We start from the raw sequence: 14,957 nt of genomic DNA, 5'->3' as shown, positions 1-14,957 counted from the left end.
CAGCCGATAAGGCATAATGGTGTACAAGGACAGCACCCCTCTAAGGGTTGACACGAGACAGGAAGAGGTTTTTTTTATGTACAGTTCAAACAGAAGGTCGAGGTCCGCTAGAATCGTTCGGTTTTATGTGTTCTGCTGCGAGCTCTCACCATTGATCTAGCGCGATCCTCTCGGAAGACCTAAGATTAGCGAGCAATTATCAAATTAACTGCCGGAATTTGAGCTTTCGGTGCGTGTTCATGGACGCAGCGGGATGAAACAGCGCAGAAAGTGTTTGACGTTGTCCTGGTAAACACTATGCGCTGGTGATGTATGGGCACATTTGTGAAAAGTGTAACTTTCGGTGGATTTTTTGCAGTTTCAGAATTGTGCCTAGTTGGGGAAAAGGTTTGTTTGCGGTCCGTTACGATGTTTTGTCAACATTTGTCTGATGCTTGTCCATAACAGCACCGTTCCACGTCTGAATTCTTGCACCGAATGTATAGTGTAACAGTTGCGCTTCCTTCCTCTTCTGCCATTTTTACACACTACGCAAAAACACAACCTGTCTTGATTAGTTGTACCCTGCGTGTATTGTTTGTGTCTTTAGTTTTTGTTGTTAATACATTTATTTTCATTTTTTTCTCCCTCTGGCGAAGTATCGCGAGCCTGCAAATAATAGTGTCCCCCGTGAGTTGTCCGCACGATGCCGCTGAAGCAACGGAACGCAGTGTTGGAGCTGCACTCTCCGACGGAAGACAATCTGGTGTCGCCTAGCGTTGGTTCGGTCGCAACCGATTTCGGTTCCATCACGGAAGATGGGCCGGGGACGATGGCATCGGCCAATAAAGCGTCCTCGTCCGACCTGGACCACCAAGATAAGGTGAAAATGAAGCAATCACTCGGGCTGCTGGAAGGTGTCGCCATCATTTTGGGCATTATCCTTGGCTCGGGTATCTTCATTTCACCGAAGGGTGTGCTGCAGGAGGTTGGGTCGGTCGGTACGTCTCTGGTGATATGGGTGTTGTGTGGCGTGTTGTCGATGATCGGTGCCCTCTGCTATGCCGAGCTAGGGACGGCCATTCCCAAATCGGGTGGAGATTACGCTTACATCTACGAAGCTTACGGGCCACTTCCGGCGTTTCTGTACCTTTGGGACGCTACAGTGATATTTGTGTAAGTGTGTGCGTGCGAGTTGAATTCTGACATCAGAAGATCGTGTGTCAGAAAATCCTACCGCTATCGTTGACCCTAAACGAAACGTCAGTGGCAGTCGTTGTTGGCCGTAATAATGGATTTTTTTTATTTTTCTCCTTCTGCTCCTGGACGTCCTCCTTGCATTCGGGTGTCGGATTTTGTTTTTGCGCTGGACACTTTTTGCAATTGGTCAACGTCCTACTGCATCTACTTGTGCAGCCCAAGCACAAATGCGATCATGGGGCTCACGTTTGCAAGCTACGTGTTCCAACCACTGTTCGCAGCCGGTTGCTCGGTTCCAACGATAGGACTACAGTTGTTTGCTGCCGTCACAATCTGCGCCCTTACCTACATCAACGCCTACGACGTGCGGGTGACGACTAAGATGCAAAACGTGTTCATGTTCACCAAGATCGGTGCACTGGTGCTGGTGATAGTGGTTGGCGTCGTGTGGATGGCGGTGGCCGACGGTGGTATGGACAATTTTGAGAACGCGTTCGACGGTACGGAAACCGATCCGGGCAAAATCTCGGTTGCCTTCTACTCCGGCATCTTCTCCTACGCTGGCTGGTGAGTGTGTGTGTGTGCTAAGGCCGGGCTATTTGAATGCCGTAAGCGCCGTCTCTCCCTGTATCATGTGAATTTTCATCGCAATAATCTCGACCCAAATCTCCTTCAACCTGTAGGAACTACCTCAACTTCATGACCGAAGAATTGCGTGATCCGTACAAGAATCTGCCCCGGGCGATTTATATTTCCCTGCCCCTGGTGACCGCCATCTATGTGTTGGCAAATATGGCGTATGTGGCCGTCCTGACGCCTCAAGCTATTTTGGCTTCCGATGCCATTGCCGTGGTAAGTTTAGTTTGTTGATCTTCAATTCCCCCGTTTAACAACTGTCGCTGATATATACGTATTAGTTGTACGGTTGATCTGTTGCTTCTTACATCTTTGTTGGATTGTAAGGAACCTTAACTGTAGCGTAATGATTGAGCGCGACTTATGTCTTGTGATTTTGATATCGCTTTTTTCTTTCTCTTCTCTTCTATTGGTTCGATTGGTGCATGGTACTCCTGATCCCGTAGACGTTTGCCCAGCGTGCCATGAGCTATGGTGCGTTCGTGATGCCTATCCTGGTGGCGATAGCCGCGTTCGGAGGGCTTTCGGTGCACATTATGACATCGTCCCGCATGTGCTTCGTGGGTGCTCGCAATGGTCACATGCCCGAAATTCTGTCCCATATCAATGTGAACCGCTTCACGCCAATGCCGTCACTCGTGTTTCTGGTGAGCATACTGTGTATCCCCTAGAAATTTGGAACACATTAGCGAGTAGCATTGTTCCTCGTCCTTATACCCTTACTCGCATATAATTTTGAACCGTTTGTGTTGATTGCGTGCCCATTTCTCTCTCTTCCCGCTGTCTTTACAGTGCGCACTATCGCTATTGTATCTGTTTATCAGCGACGTGTATGTCCTTATCACCTACAGCAGTATCGTCGAATCGTTCTTCATCATGCTGTCCGTCAGTGCGGTCCTATACTTCCGCTACACCCGGCCGGACATTCATCGACCAATACGGGTACCACTGTGGGTGCCGACGGTGTTTGTCATTATCTGCGCCTTTTTACTGATCGTACCATGCTATGTGGCACCGTATGAAGTTGGCATGGGTGTAGCACTGACACTTGCCGGTATTCCGGTGTACTACATCGGTGTGGCTTGGAAGAATAAGCCAAAAGCGTTCACCGACGCACTCGCGCGGGTAACGCAATTTTGCCAGAAAATGTTCATGACTGCCAAGGAGGAGGCCGATGTGGATGAGTAGATCATACCAGAGCGGGACAACGGTCTCTATTGATGACAATACTTCAGCAGGATATCGCCATCCGGTGGTGTAAATGATTGGGCGTATTGATTTTGCCTCCTGATAAACACAACGCTGTTGTTGTGAGCGAAAAGACATCGATGGTAATGTGTTCGTTTAGGATATACAACATGACTATTTCTTAATTTGTACCATTATCGAAAGAGCAGCAAGAATAGGGATACTTTTTTTTAAATTAAACTTTTTATTCTGTTTTTATCCATCGCTTCCGCGCAACACGTGTGACGAGCATTCAGCACCGTCCTCCATATGAGAGCATTTAAATGCATTTTGCAAATCATTCTAAAAATCTCAGAGTAAGAATCCTTGGTAAAAATGGTAATGTAGTTTGCATAAATTATGTAACAACCGTGGCGAATCTCATCCATGACCAATAGTAATTTCATTAGTAATTTTCAATCTGAACTATATTTTAAACAGTCCTTGCCGTACAATCAATGGTAGAAATAGCCTTTAAACATAAGTTTTTTTTAATGATATGTTCACAAATCGTTTGTCTAATTTTCTTTGTTTTAAACAATCTAAACAACAAAACCGTGTGTCCTGTATATCTTGGTTCGGTTTTTTAAACTACTACTCTCGCATCAAGTTTTATATTTTTCATTACTATCGTACAAAAAATCAATGTTGTGCAAAGGTTAAACTTAATTATTTCATTCACTTGCACAGTACTCTAAATTGAATCAAAATACGATGAAGCAAAAGCATAATTGTGCCATCTGGCCAAGAAAAATAACTAAGACAATTACTTAACGATTTGCTCATAATTTGCTTAAGTTAGTGCTTTCATCATTGACATTAATGAAGAATCTTATTACTTTTAACTGATGTACTCTGTAACTGTTGTAGAAGAACATTTTCATCATCGTTCTAGTGTTAAGTTGCAGGTAGAAAAAAGAGAGAAAGGAAAACTGTGTTAGCGTTTACGTTACTTAAGAGATTGATGGAAAAGCGACAACGTAAGAATGTTGTTTTGTTTTACCGAAAAGCCATGTTATGGCTACATCAGCATCGCAATACGATAAAGATTTGCGCTAAATAATGTATTTGTTCTGCAACAACAAAACAGTTAACAATTTCGTTCGCAACAGCTTCGCTTCTGTGAATGCAATCGAGAAAAGAGCAATTCATTCCTCAGAATCTGGGTGCAAAGGCATTTGAAAGGAAACCGTTGAGACTCAAAAATTATAAGAAGCCAAAACATTGAATCTGTCTTCCGCAACGGAAATGTCTCTGTTTTGTCATCAACTCACGATTGATGCTGCACAAGGTGCACCGAAATAAATTACTCTATTTGAACTAAGGAATTGTAGTTTGCGACTTTTATCATCCGGTTATCATGACTATCACCCGAAAAGAAACAACATTTCCTTCCGAGCTACCGAATCGGGTGGAATAATATTTCTGATTTGATTACATTACTATTATTGACATGTTGCTTGGTCTGGTTTTTTTTTTCTCTACACACCACGAGGAACACGATAATTTCGATCGATTACGAAAGTTACAGCACATCGCAATGACCTCGCCGTGCTGTCCTTCTTCCTTACATCGCTACGCCACTATCGTGGAAGGGAGCGAATGTGTCTGTTGTATATTGTGTTGTAGATATGTGTATGATATGGCCTTCCGTAAAATGAAGCAGAAGAAGGAAAAAAAGCGAAATAAACAAGACAAAAAAAAATAGCGTAAGGGAGAGAGAGTGTGTCTTCCGTCAAGGGTAGGTCCACGCCGTGGACCTATCCGTTCACGATGTAAACACACACTCAAAAACCGATCGGTGGACCCGTAGTACCATGCTTTCATGCTTTGGCTTTTCTCTGTCCTCCGCTGCCTGCGCTACGAACCGAACGCAACATTATGTATTGCATATCCGGCCATGATCCACATTGTGGATGTTTCTCAGTAGGTCAGAGCGGGGTTTTGAAAATACAATACAATATTTACAGTTTCTGCTTTACGACCACCGCTCCCCGGTTGGTTGTGGCAGCAGTGTAGTAGTAGACAGCATTCTCTCGCTCGTTCAGCCGAGCTCAATGGCGTTCGTTCTCTCCGGCCCGATATGCTGACTGTGGAGGATTTTTTGACCACTCATGTTTCGGTTTTGTGTGCTCTAGTGAATGCAAATGTACTCTCGGAATGGTGGAAACGAAAGAACTGTGTCTCTTTCCGCTTTTGCGTTGACCTGTGGGACAAGTGAGTTTAATGTCAAATGAAGCTTTGAGATTAATTCCCCATTACTGGTGTATTATTGGTGAAAGTACCACGTCAAGTGAATACAGCATACGTAAATGTGTGTGTGTGTTATTTCACACCTTATCGTAATACACCAGGCGACTCCATCGAGTAGAAAACATTTTTATTTCTCCTTATTGGATGTGAAGCTTTTTATAAACTCATTGTTACTTAAAGGCTATTTATCATTTGTAGCATTTTGGAAGAAGTTGTTGAAGCTGTACATCAATATTGTATGAATTTAATCAATGAAAAAACCAACCTATTTGTTGTATAAATATCGCGACTCGGCATTCGTTTAAAATGTCATATTCTCTACAGGTTTGTTCTTGTTTCTTTCTTCCGTCACACCAACACAAGGCAATGCATTCTGGTACTTAAATAGTATATGATTGGACGAAAAACCAATCAATTTCCTCGAGTTGTGAATGTGATTTTATTTCTAAATAGTAAAAAACCACGAAAGAAATAAAAGCCATCCTTGAACTAATTTTTTTTTTAAATCATGTGTGGTAAAAGAAACCCCACCGAGCATGTTTTATAGTCTGTGAAACAAAAAAAAAACGAACTGGATAGAGCAGGCGGTAATGATCTGTGGTTGTGGAGATCATTGTCATTTTGGTGGCATTGTTCTTTGTAGGATGGGTGGACAATTAGCCTTACGGTAGTTGTGGGTGTACAAATTACTTGTCCTTGAGTAATCGGGTTGATTGTTGGAATCAAGTTTGAAATTTTAAATAAATGTTAAAGTAGCTTCTTGAATAAACAATACGTCACAATGTAGCATCAAAAAGGCAAATTAGTCTACTGTGTTATTTTTAGACTCAGAATTGCTTTTGTTGATTACTTTCTATCGTAAATAATCAGTGTCAAGAAGTTTTAAATTGGGTCAATTGTGAACTGTAATGATACATTAAACTATATTAAAATAGTATGCAGATAGTCATTTACAATACGGCACTGGTCCGTCATTATTAATTATAAATAATGCAGATAGTCATCGCGTTCTTCGCATGATATTCACGCAAAAAAATCCATTCAATTCTGATGAATTTCTTAAAACAAGAAACACAACCAGTTCTTAAAATTACAACCATATTTTAGTTCCTTCAACTGTAGAAATCGATCACATAGACAAAGGCATCTTCATGTCCTATTTGTCTTTACTCATGTAAACCGTTGACCTATTTTCTTCTACCAATGTTCTGAATCAATGAAAGTGGCTTAATCCGCTAGGGGGAATATAGAAAATTGATGGATTCCATTACTACTCCCCCTTACCTTCATACATATTTAAGAAGATTCCCGATATGATTGATAGTTGGACTTTTTTGTGCCTTTTTCCAATTATTAACAAACTGTCTTTGTACGTCAAAACGTAGGCCTTTCCGGTTTCAGCCCATCTCGTGCTATAACCTCAAAATTATAAATATACTGGTGTTTGTAGAAAGTGTTTGGTGGGCTTTGGTAACGAACGATAAAAACGAGGCTGAAGGTATGGTGCGTCGTGCCGTAGGTGTCACAATTACACGATACTTTCCAGAGAGAACCCCAAACCCACAAATGGCTTGAGAATGGCCCTGGAAAAGTAGTATGGCAACGTACAGCCCAACATATCGCATGCATCTCCTCGAACCTAGGTCTGAAGAATGCTTCGAAGGAAGTGAGAAAACGGCACAAGATAATGGAAGGAGACAGTGTTCGGTGCATGGCAAGCAAGCGGGGAGGGTATGGAAAGTAAAATCCACCCTGCCAAACCCAAAAACCATCCATCCGGATGGAGTCACTCATCAACAAGGGCACACATACACACACACACACACGCCACAGAGCGAATGGGGGAGAGAGAAAGAGAAAGCTGCAGAGGAAAAAAAAGGCTTCATCTTGCTGGTTTCAAGGTGTATGGTACATAGGGCGACCTACTTTTAAGTACGCGACGATTCTCGATTCCGTAATGAGTCAAAACCAGCGAGGTTGAAAGGGTGAGCTTCGTGAAGGGTTTCTGCAAGGATGGTACGTTGTAGAAGGCAGGCCTGGAAAACATGCAACGCTTTAAGAACGAACTGTTGTTTAAGAACGGACTGGTGTATGTTGTGGGTTGTACAGCAGCTTCATGTGTTTAATGGTCGGTATCGGAACAGGAAATTGAAATACTTATTAACATAAAGGATAATATAGAGATGATAAATATAATCTGAATTGTAACTGAAATTATCCTCGACTCGAAGTAGTTTGAAAGATCATACGATCTTCTGTCTAATCGTTCTATTTAACAGGTCTTTTAGTTTTCTATCGATGTGATTATTACTTCATATATCTGGCCATAACCTATAGGAACTCGTGGTGCAACAATCTCGCTAATACGATTTCATTTTTCCAAATTCGGATAGTAATTTCACAAAGCCCTCGACTTCACCCTCTCGAGTAGTAGATCGTTCCAATCGAATCAGGTACGCCGCCTCACCGTTACCCACTCGACAAAAGTAGTTGATGCTCTTGTAATGGAAAACTTTCAATTACGCTCGTGCCCTCCGCATTAAACGGGCCCCGATGTTACCGTCCAAACAATCGAACAACGCGAACCCAAGGTTTTCCTCTAATTATCTATTCAAGGTACTTTCGTCGTTCCAAATGGCATCAAGATCGAGATGAGCTGCATTGAGCCTCTCTTGCAGCAATAACGATCGCTGTTGTCCATCACGATCGCTGCGTTTGGCGCGCTTATGCGTAGTATGCTGATTTTTCCTCCCTCTGAAGTATTTGTTATGCTTCCAATGGTGTCGTTTCGGTAGCGAGCCACCTAGAGCGGAAAAGGGCGTCCAATTGTGTATCATTTAATTTATTCCGCTGGCTTTGTTGACCTGTCCGGCTGCATTTGTGTTAAGCTGACCCTTAATGGAGGAGGTGATGAAGGTTTAAAGATCGCGCTATTCCAAAAAATGGTGGATGTATGACAAAACTTGAGAGTTGAGAAACAGCCACTACCAAGACCCACCAAGCAGTGTCTAAGCGAGATGACGAGGGCCGTTTGATCGTCGTAAACGTGTGACCTATTCGCGTTTTGGAGATTTCGAATGATAGCTAATGGGGTAGGAAGCTCTTGTAAGATCTTTTTTTGGTTTGGAATGTTATGAATTGGGTTTGATAAGTTAAAAAACTAATTTTTGTATTTTTATATTAATTAATATTTTTTCATTTTTTCACTCTTAAGCCTTTACTCAAAATGCTTTTTAATTGTCTTATCAGTTTTATGTTTATTATTCTCTTGAGATTCTGTCGAGTGACTCTGCAAACTTTATCTAGAAATAATCAAAATATTCGTATTCGAATTTTGCGACTCTAGCTACTCTGCTCGACATTACATTTCACTTCCCCAAACGTGACCATGTCATGCTATATCCAAAGGACTACAGAGAAAAGCCCCCCGTCGCTCGACGCACTCACATTTTTTGTAGGTCTTGAGGTCGCCGTAGACACTTTAGCATCTGTCCTGTGCTGCTCGCCGCGTGTTCGGTCCCAAAACTCTTTTGGGTCGTCCGTACGCAAAGATGTGCGTGCGTTTCTCTTTCGCTTTTTGGCGTTACAGTTTTGTTTTCCCCATTGTGTCTCCTCGTGTCCGTTGGTGGTGGTGTCTCTTTTGGGGCCGTAGCGCGTGGTACGAAAATGGCAGACCTGGCTTTTCGCCAGCGGGGTCTGTTTGGTTTCACCACGGTCGGTCTCTGTCTAGCTTGGCGTGACCGTTTTCTTCTTCTGTGCGTTTCACTGCGCCGCTACACTGTCTGGGGGCTTTCGCACCCCGGCCCAATGTGTACGGCACGAACGCAGCTGCTGCGTTCGGTTGCTGAAGTGGGTTGTTGGTGTGGCTGTGAGTTGATCTGGGGAGCCCTCGTACTCCTGGTATGGGTCGGCAGAAGGGGGGGGGGGGGGGGGGGGGGGCATGGAAGAGCAGGGAATTGTGCGTGCACCCGTAACACGACTGTCTGGGGTTGTTGCTAATGAGCGAACCGAATGAGAGAAGGAGAGCTGTTACGACGATCAGCACATAGTTTGCGCTACTGGAGTTTTCGGGGGAAGTATTTTTTTTAAAGGGCTAGAGCACACAATGCATAACTAATGTCCATCTGACATCGAAAGATAGGGAAATGGCTTGCTGTAAATGAAGATCAGAAGCAGAAACTTTAAAATACAAAGGTAAAACAATTCATAGCAATTCAAGTTTGGGCTCCATGAAACGATGTCGAATGAAGATTTTTCTGAAACAACCGATAGTTTTTGGGACGCGTTACTATTTGAACAAGTGATGTTTTAGCTTAAATTGAGTGTAAATTTCGTGCTTTCAAAAACTGGAACGATAACGATTGAAACGATTTTGCCAGCTGTTGCCGGGTGTGCGAAGCCTCGAAAACGTTGATGATGATGTCACCCTGTCCATTGAGATCATTGGTGATCTTTCGAATGATCTAGTTAATACATTTGCTGTGTTCGTTCAAACCAACGTTCGTTAACCCTGTCCCAAGCAACTAGAAAATCATCATATTCTAGGCCAACGGGCTTCTCGGCCAGCCAGCTTTGGAGGCTTATAACTTTTTTATACGTAATCCAATATCAATGCAATACTGTGATAAAAGTTGAGTTAACTCTTCTTCTTTTTATCAAATTAAATATGCTGTCTCAATTCGAAGTAATTTTCAAGTTATGGATCTTCAAAGTTGACATGTTTTTCCAAACAAAAATAAAATAAAAACTAAACATTTATTATTTAAATGCTTTGTCCCAGGCCACAAGTTAAGAACTGTTTACTACGGATACTAAAATAGGATTTTTTCATAATTTTGCTATGTGTGTGAGTAAGAAGTTAAATTATTTGAACAAGAACCGTCACAGAAGACCGCGTTTTTTCGCGTTATTTTTCACAAAATTTATAAAACTGATTGATTTGAACATCATAAACGCAATTAAAATGCATAAATAACGTACGTTATTTATGTACGCCTCTTTAGTAACGGATGTTGATTCAAACAAAAACGCATGTAGCTTTTCATTTAAAGTTAAATTAGGTAGTTAAATTTTGAAAATTGCACATTGGTCTTGTGATACAATCATCTAATAGCTGTAAAAAGCGATTTCTAGTGAAAATTATGCAATGTTTTAAAATAATTTTTGTTTTAATGACATTTCTTACAATTTCAGGAAAACACATTTCATCTTTCAATATTAATAACTTAAAAACGACTATGAGTTGAAGTGTCGTATGTATATTAATAGAAAGAAGAAATGTTAATTTATTTTGCATTAGAATATGTCTCCATAGTTGCTGGCTAGCCGGGTAGCAGCCCGATTAGCCTGGAATACCTATAAGAACGAATAGTTAAAAAAAACATATTTAACCAAATGAGAAAAACTTATGACAATTTACGGATAAAGATAGCTGTTATTTGCTCGCATAAAACAAATTTCAAGTCAATCGGATTCCTAGAAGCGGAGAAAAACGCAATTAAAATCGAACTTTCAATGTTGTTTTCGTGATAGAATTTTTTTTTCTAGTCTAGATATACTCTACTCCAATACAATTCTCGACAACATTGACCTGTTTTCATCCTTCGTTTCTGTACGCCGAACAACGTTTTGGATCTCACCTGCCTGTTTGCTGCTTTGTCACAGTTAGTTACATTTTTGCATGGCTTCACCCAGAAAACCGAAACAGTGAAAAAGGAAGTGAAACCTCAATGTCTTCGCCGGACCAAACGCAACGTAGCAGCGCCACACCGCAAGAAGGTAGGCTTTTGAATCGTTGCGGTGCGCATCATCACCCTTCACTCGCAGCCCTCGCTGCCAGGGTCGCGCCAGCGAGTCAACGATTGGGCTGTGGTCTTCGCCCGATGCAAAAGTGTGTCATGTTTGGTGAATAAATTATGTTCCAAAACAAAACTCGCCTAGGTGGCAAGACACAAAAACTGCGACAGTCTCTCCCATTCATACACACACTTATTTATCGGGGTGTTACGCTTTCGTACCAATTAACCGCACTAGCATGTAGATAGGTTTAGGGTTTTTTTGCTCTTGTATGTGTATAATATAGGGATCATCCCCACACCGGCTATTGTTGGCGCCAACCGTTGCTTGGCGCTGCCATGTGGCCATTGTGACATGTGGTTTTACTTCCCTTACGGACTTTTGTTTCGGTTTGTACAAAGTACAGCGAAGGAGGGCTGCTTGTCCTGACCTGGCTGGGGCCTGTTTTAGCACTTATTGTTTCGGAGTTGTTTTTTTTTCGCGTCAAGCCCGGCTTGGCAATCGTGATCTATTTTCGATTCGATATATCATGCAAATAATGAGTGTTGTTGTGTAGTTGTAGTAAGTTGTAGTGTAGTAAGGGTGCACTCCTTCGCTGGCACACTTTCGAGGCACGATTAGACGGAAAAGGATGTTTTGAAAGGAGGCTCAGCTTACGACATTTTACACGGTTTGATTTAGGATTGATTCAGGGTCTAGCTAGGTGTGCTCTAATATGGGCTTAATAATCATAGTCAAGTTTGCGTCTATATGTTTTGCATGTTACATTAACATTTCTGCATACGATGATGGAGAATTACAGGGTGTCCCAGCAACTTTTACCAACTTTCCTATGGTTTTTTTTTCCAAATAGATTTGTTCTTGTCTCGAGGTTTTTTGTCGTGTCCAATTTATTTACACCCTGGTAAATGTTTATACTCAAACATGTTACATTTACAGCTTTACAGAGTTCCTCGGAGTACCCGTAAACTTTTATACGAGAAATTCACTCTTAGTTTTAGTATATCAAAACGAAATCAAAAATCATTAGAAGGAACCAAAAATGCATGGGAATGTGTCAAAAAATTGTTGCACAGTAACAAAAGTATTTGGGCACGCATAAAAAATCGCCAGACGGGACAAAAACATATGGAAAAGCGTCAAAAAACCTCGGGATAACCTGTATTTTTTGTTAAAATTACACTTACAGGCGTTCCAGCGACAAGAAGCGCAACTCGCAGCCCGGCTCTGATATTCTGTCAAAATGCTGTCGATTTTTGATACATTTTTATACAAAACTCATCAATCAGAGTTGCGCATCATGTGAAACGCTTTTTAGGCCCGGTGGTGATGCGATAACGGTGCCAGTCTTCAAACAGTAGAACCGGGCTTTCAAATCCCATTCGGAACTTAGTAGTGAGGACTTGACTATCCAACTAGTTGGTTATCTGGCAAGTCTAATAAGCCATTCGATGACCGGCGTAACCTTAGACGGTCGTTAGGCCACGAAGAAGAATAATTACACATAACCAACTTGTATGTTATGTTTAAGTTATATTTATAAGAGGGGCTTTACTGCTTTCGAGTTAGCAAAATTGATGCAAATCAACAAAACTACAACCCGTAAACTTCCTGTTGTGAGTGATAGTGGCTCTGTAAAACTTACACCCCACATCGGGTGGATTCCCAAAGCAAACGCCAATAGCATCGCTTCTGGAGAAGTAATTAACCACAATAATATGACAATAATTATCTCATCAGCTCAGGCTGCTCATGAACAATCGCGTGGCATTACTCTGTGAGACAGCAAATGACTCAAAATGATGATGCTGCTAGCGCTGTACAAAGAGCAAACTACTTAACTTTGAATCGCCCCCAACCGCAAGAACAGCCGAGTGAACCATCAGGGACAGTCTTGAATTTAACAGTAACAAGATGCGGTACATTACGGTCTATGGACTGCGCTTACTGGCTCCTCTGAAACCTAAACGAGTGGTCCGGCTCATCATAAAACTAGAATCGTTTTATTCCGTTGGAAAAATAGCTTCAATTTGCCGACCGTTTTGCGAAAACTAGTAGTAAGCAGTAGTAAATAATGGCCTCAGTCTTTTCCATCAGTTGTGTACAGTAGAACGCGTGCCAACGGGCTTAATGCGCTCATGACAACAGTTGACGAACGAACAGACGCGTGTGTGGACGGCGTACGATTGGGTGCTAATTTTACGGGACTGGTCCTCAGGTGTCATGTCAGTGGTTTGTCATAAAATGTTTGTTCTAAATACCTTTGATTATGCTTGGCCTGTCGGTGGTGGGTATCTAGGGCCTCTGGGCGAATGAAGGGCACACCGAAGAATCAGACGCGGGCGTGTGATTTGGTGTGAGCAAGAAAAGGAGATGAAGAAAAATGGTGGAGCTGCCGGTGCCAACTTGTATCACGATCTGGGTTTCGATGACCGTTGTCATATACAGTGGCTCACTGTAAGCATGGTGTGTGTGTGTGTGTGTGTGTGTGTGTGTGTGTGTGTTAGGTTCAACAGTGCGTAAGACGATCTTGAGAACATATTTTTTAAAGTATCCCCATTCTAAAGGGTCAAGCTAAGTAGTTCTGATATGGCATTGAAATTGGATCATAAAGGGGGTTGAAAGCTTTCTGCAATCATAGTAATTGTCTTAATTAATTCACAAATAAAAAATAAGACCTTACAGATTGATAATTCCTATCGAAAGTTCGAAAGGAAAATGTTTGTTTTTAAATTAACAAAGCTTTAAACAATTTGAAATTGCCCATCAGCATCCAATATCATTTGTAAAGGCCGAGTACGTTGCAGCAAAACATAGTGCTGCGCCTTTACTAACCCTCGCCTACCATTGAGGTTAATCGAACCCCCAACGGCAATAAATGGACGGTGCATAGTAGAGTAATGCTGTCGTGCCTCCCTGGCGACAGCCAGTAACGTAAAGTTAAACGAAACAGTGTACGAACCAGTAGTAGCGCGTTGGAAATCAAGCCAGCAGCCTCCGCACTTGAACAACGCGCCGGGACCGGATGAAACAATTCCGACTCCGGCGGAGAAGATCTTTGGCGCGCATGGGGTAGTAAATGAGCGAACGAATGATATTGGTGAGGAGGGGAGACGGAGCGGGAGAAGAGATGAGCTATGTGTGGAGTGGGTGTGGGTGATTTCATGGACGGCGCCAGTGATTGTCCTCCTATGCAACCAAGGAAAATGCATCAGCATAATGCGGCGGGGCAGCACTGGCAGCACGGTTAAAAGGTACGCATATTGAGATCAAGGAAATTGGTTATCTCCTTGGTTTTTATTTCTTATTTTACGGTGCCCTTTTACAAGACTGACATAAAAGCGACGAGTAAGCGGAGACCGAGGACAGGGAAGTCGGAGTATAGTGCTTCGATATTTGAGAAGACGGTTATTTTTCTTAGTGTGGAACTTTTTGCAACATGTTTCTTTAAAGCTGCTATAAAATAGTTGAACAGAATGTGTGTCACGTTTTAAGTAGACTGTTTAAAGAATGTGCTTTTTTAACAGAACACAACACAAAAAAGAAGTTGTTTCCGCCCGGGTTCGAACCGGGGACCTTCTGCGTGTGAAGCAGACGTGATAACCGCTACACTACGGAAACGCTTGAAGGAAGAGGCGATAAAACGGAATCTGTTTCTTTGGCGCGCACATACTGAACTAAGCGTACGCTTCTGACGCATTCGTTATGTTTGCTAATGCTTTTTTAGATTAACATCAAATACAATTTCATCCAACGTTTTCATGTTAAGAAATATATACATGTCTTGCTTCCAGATTGATTTAACACGTTAAAAGCTCTAAACGGTATTTTGCTCTCCGACAATGATCATAACAATCTCGTGCAAG

The 14,957-nt window shown here is 42.1% G+C and overlaps 1 protein-coding gene and 1 non-coding gene across 2 annotated transcripts; one reads left to right on the top strand and one right to left on the bottom strand.

The window, feature by feature from the left end:
• Nucleotides 1-682: 682 nt before the first annotated feature.
• Nucleotides 683-3,061, top strand: LOC126557709 (Y+L amino acid transporter 2). Its single transcript, XM_050213576.1, has 5 exons — nt 683-1,155; nt 1,396-1,746; nt 1,863-2,031; nt 2,262-2,462; nt 2,608-3,061. The coding sequence occupies exons 1-5, from the start codon at nt 686-688 to the stop codon at nt 3,001-3,003; spliced, it is 1,587 nt and encodes a 528-aa protein (XP_050069533.1). The 5' UTR covers nt 683-685; the 3' UTR covers nt 3,004-3,061.
• Nucleotides 3,062-14,639: 11,578 nt separating this feature from the next.
• Nucleotides 14,640-14,712, bottom strand: Trnav-cac (transfer RNA valine (anticodon CAC)). The gene has a single exon. It is a non-coding gene; the product is annotated as a tRNA-Val (tRNA).
• Nucleotides 14,713-14,957: the final 245 nt, after the last annotated feature.

This window comes from Anopheles maculipalpis, chromosome 2RL, assembly GCF_943734695.1.
Source record: "Anopheles maculipalpis chromosome 2RL, idAnoMacuDA_375_x, whole genome shotgun sequence".
Lineage (NCBI taxonomy): Eukaryota > Metazoa > Arthropoda > Insecta > Diptera > Culicidae > Anopheles > Anopheles maculipalpis.
The sequence above is the reverse complement of the archived record's forward strand: the minus strand, read 5'-3'. Positions and strand labels throughout refer to the sequence as shown.

What these genes read in the sequence shown, in the direction of transcription:
- LOC126557709 (XM_050213576.1), top strand. Translation starts at nt 686, where the DNA reads ATGCCGCTGAAGCAACGGAACGCAGTGTTGGAGCTGCACTCTCCGACG. An exon ending in ATCTTCTCCTACGCTGGCTG is followed by an intron (nt 1,747 to 1,862) that starts GTGAGTGTGTGT and finishes TTCAACCTGTAG; the next exon opens with GAACTACCTCAACTTCATGA. An exon ending in TGCCGTCACTCGTGTTTCTG is followed by an intron (nt 2,463 to 2,607) that starts GTGAGCATACTG and finishes CTGTCTTTACAG; the next exon opens with TGCGCACTATCGCTATTGTA.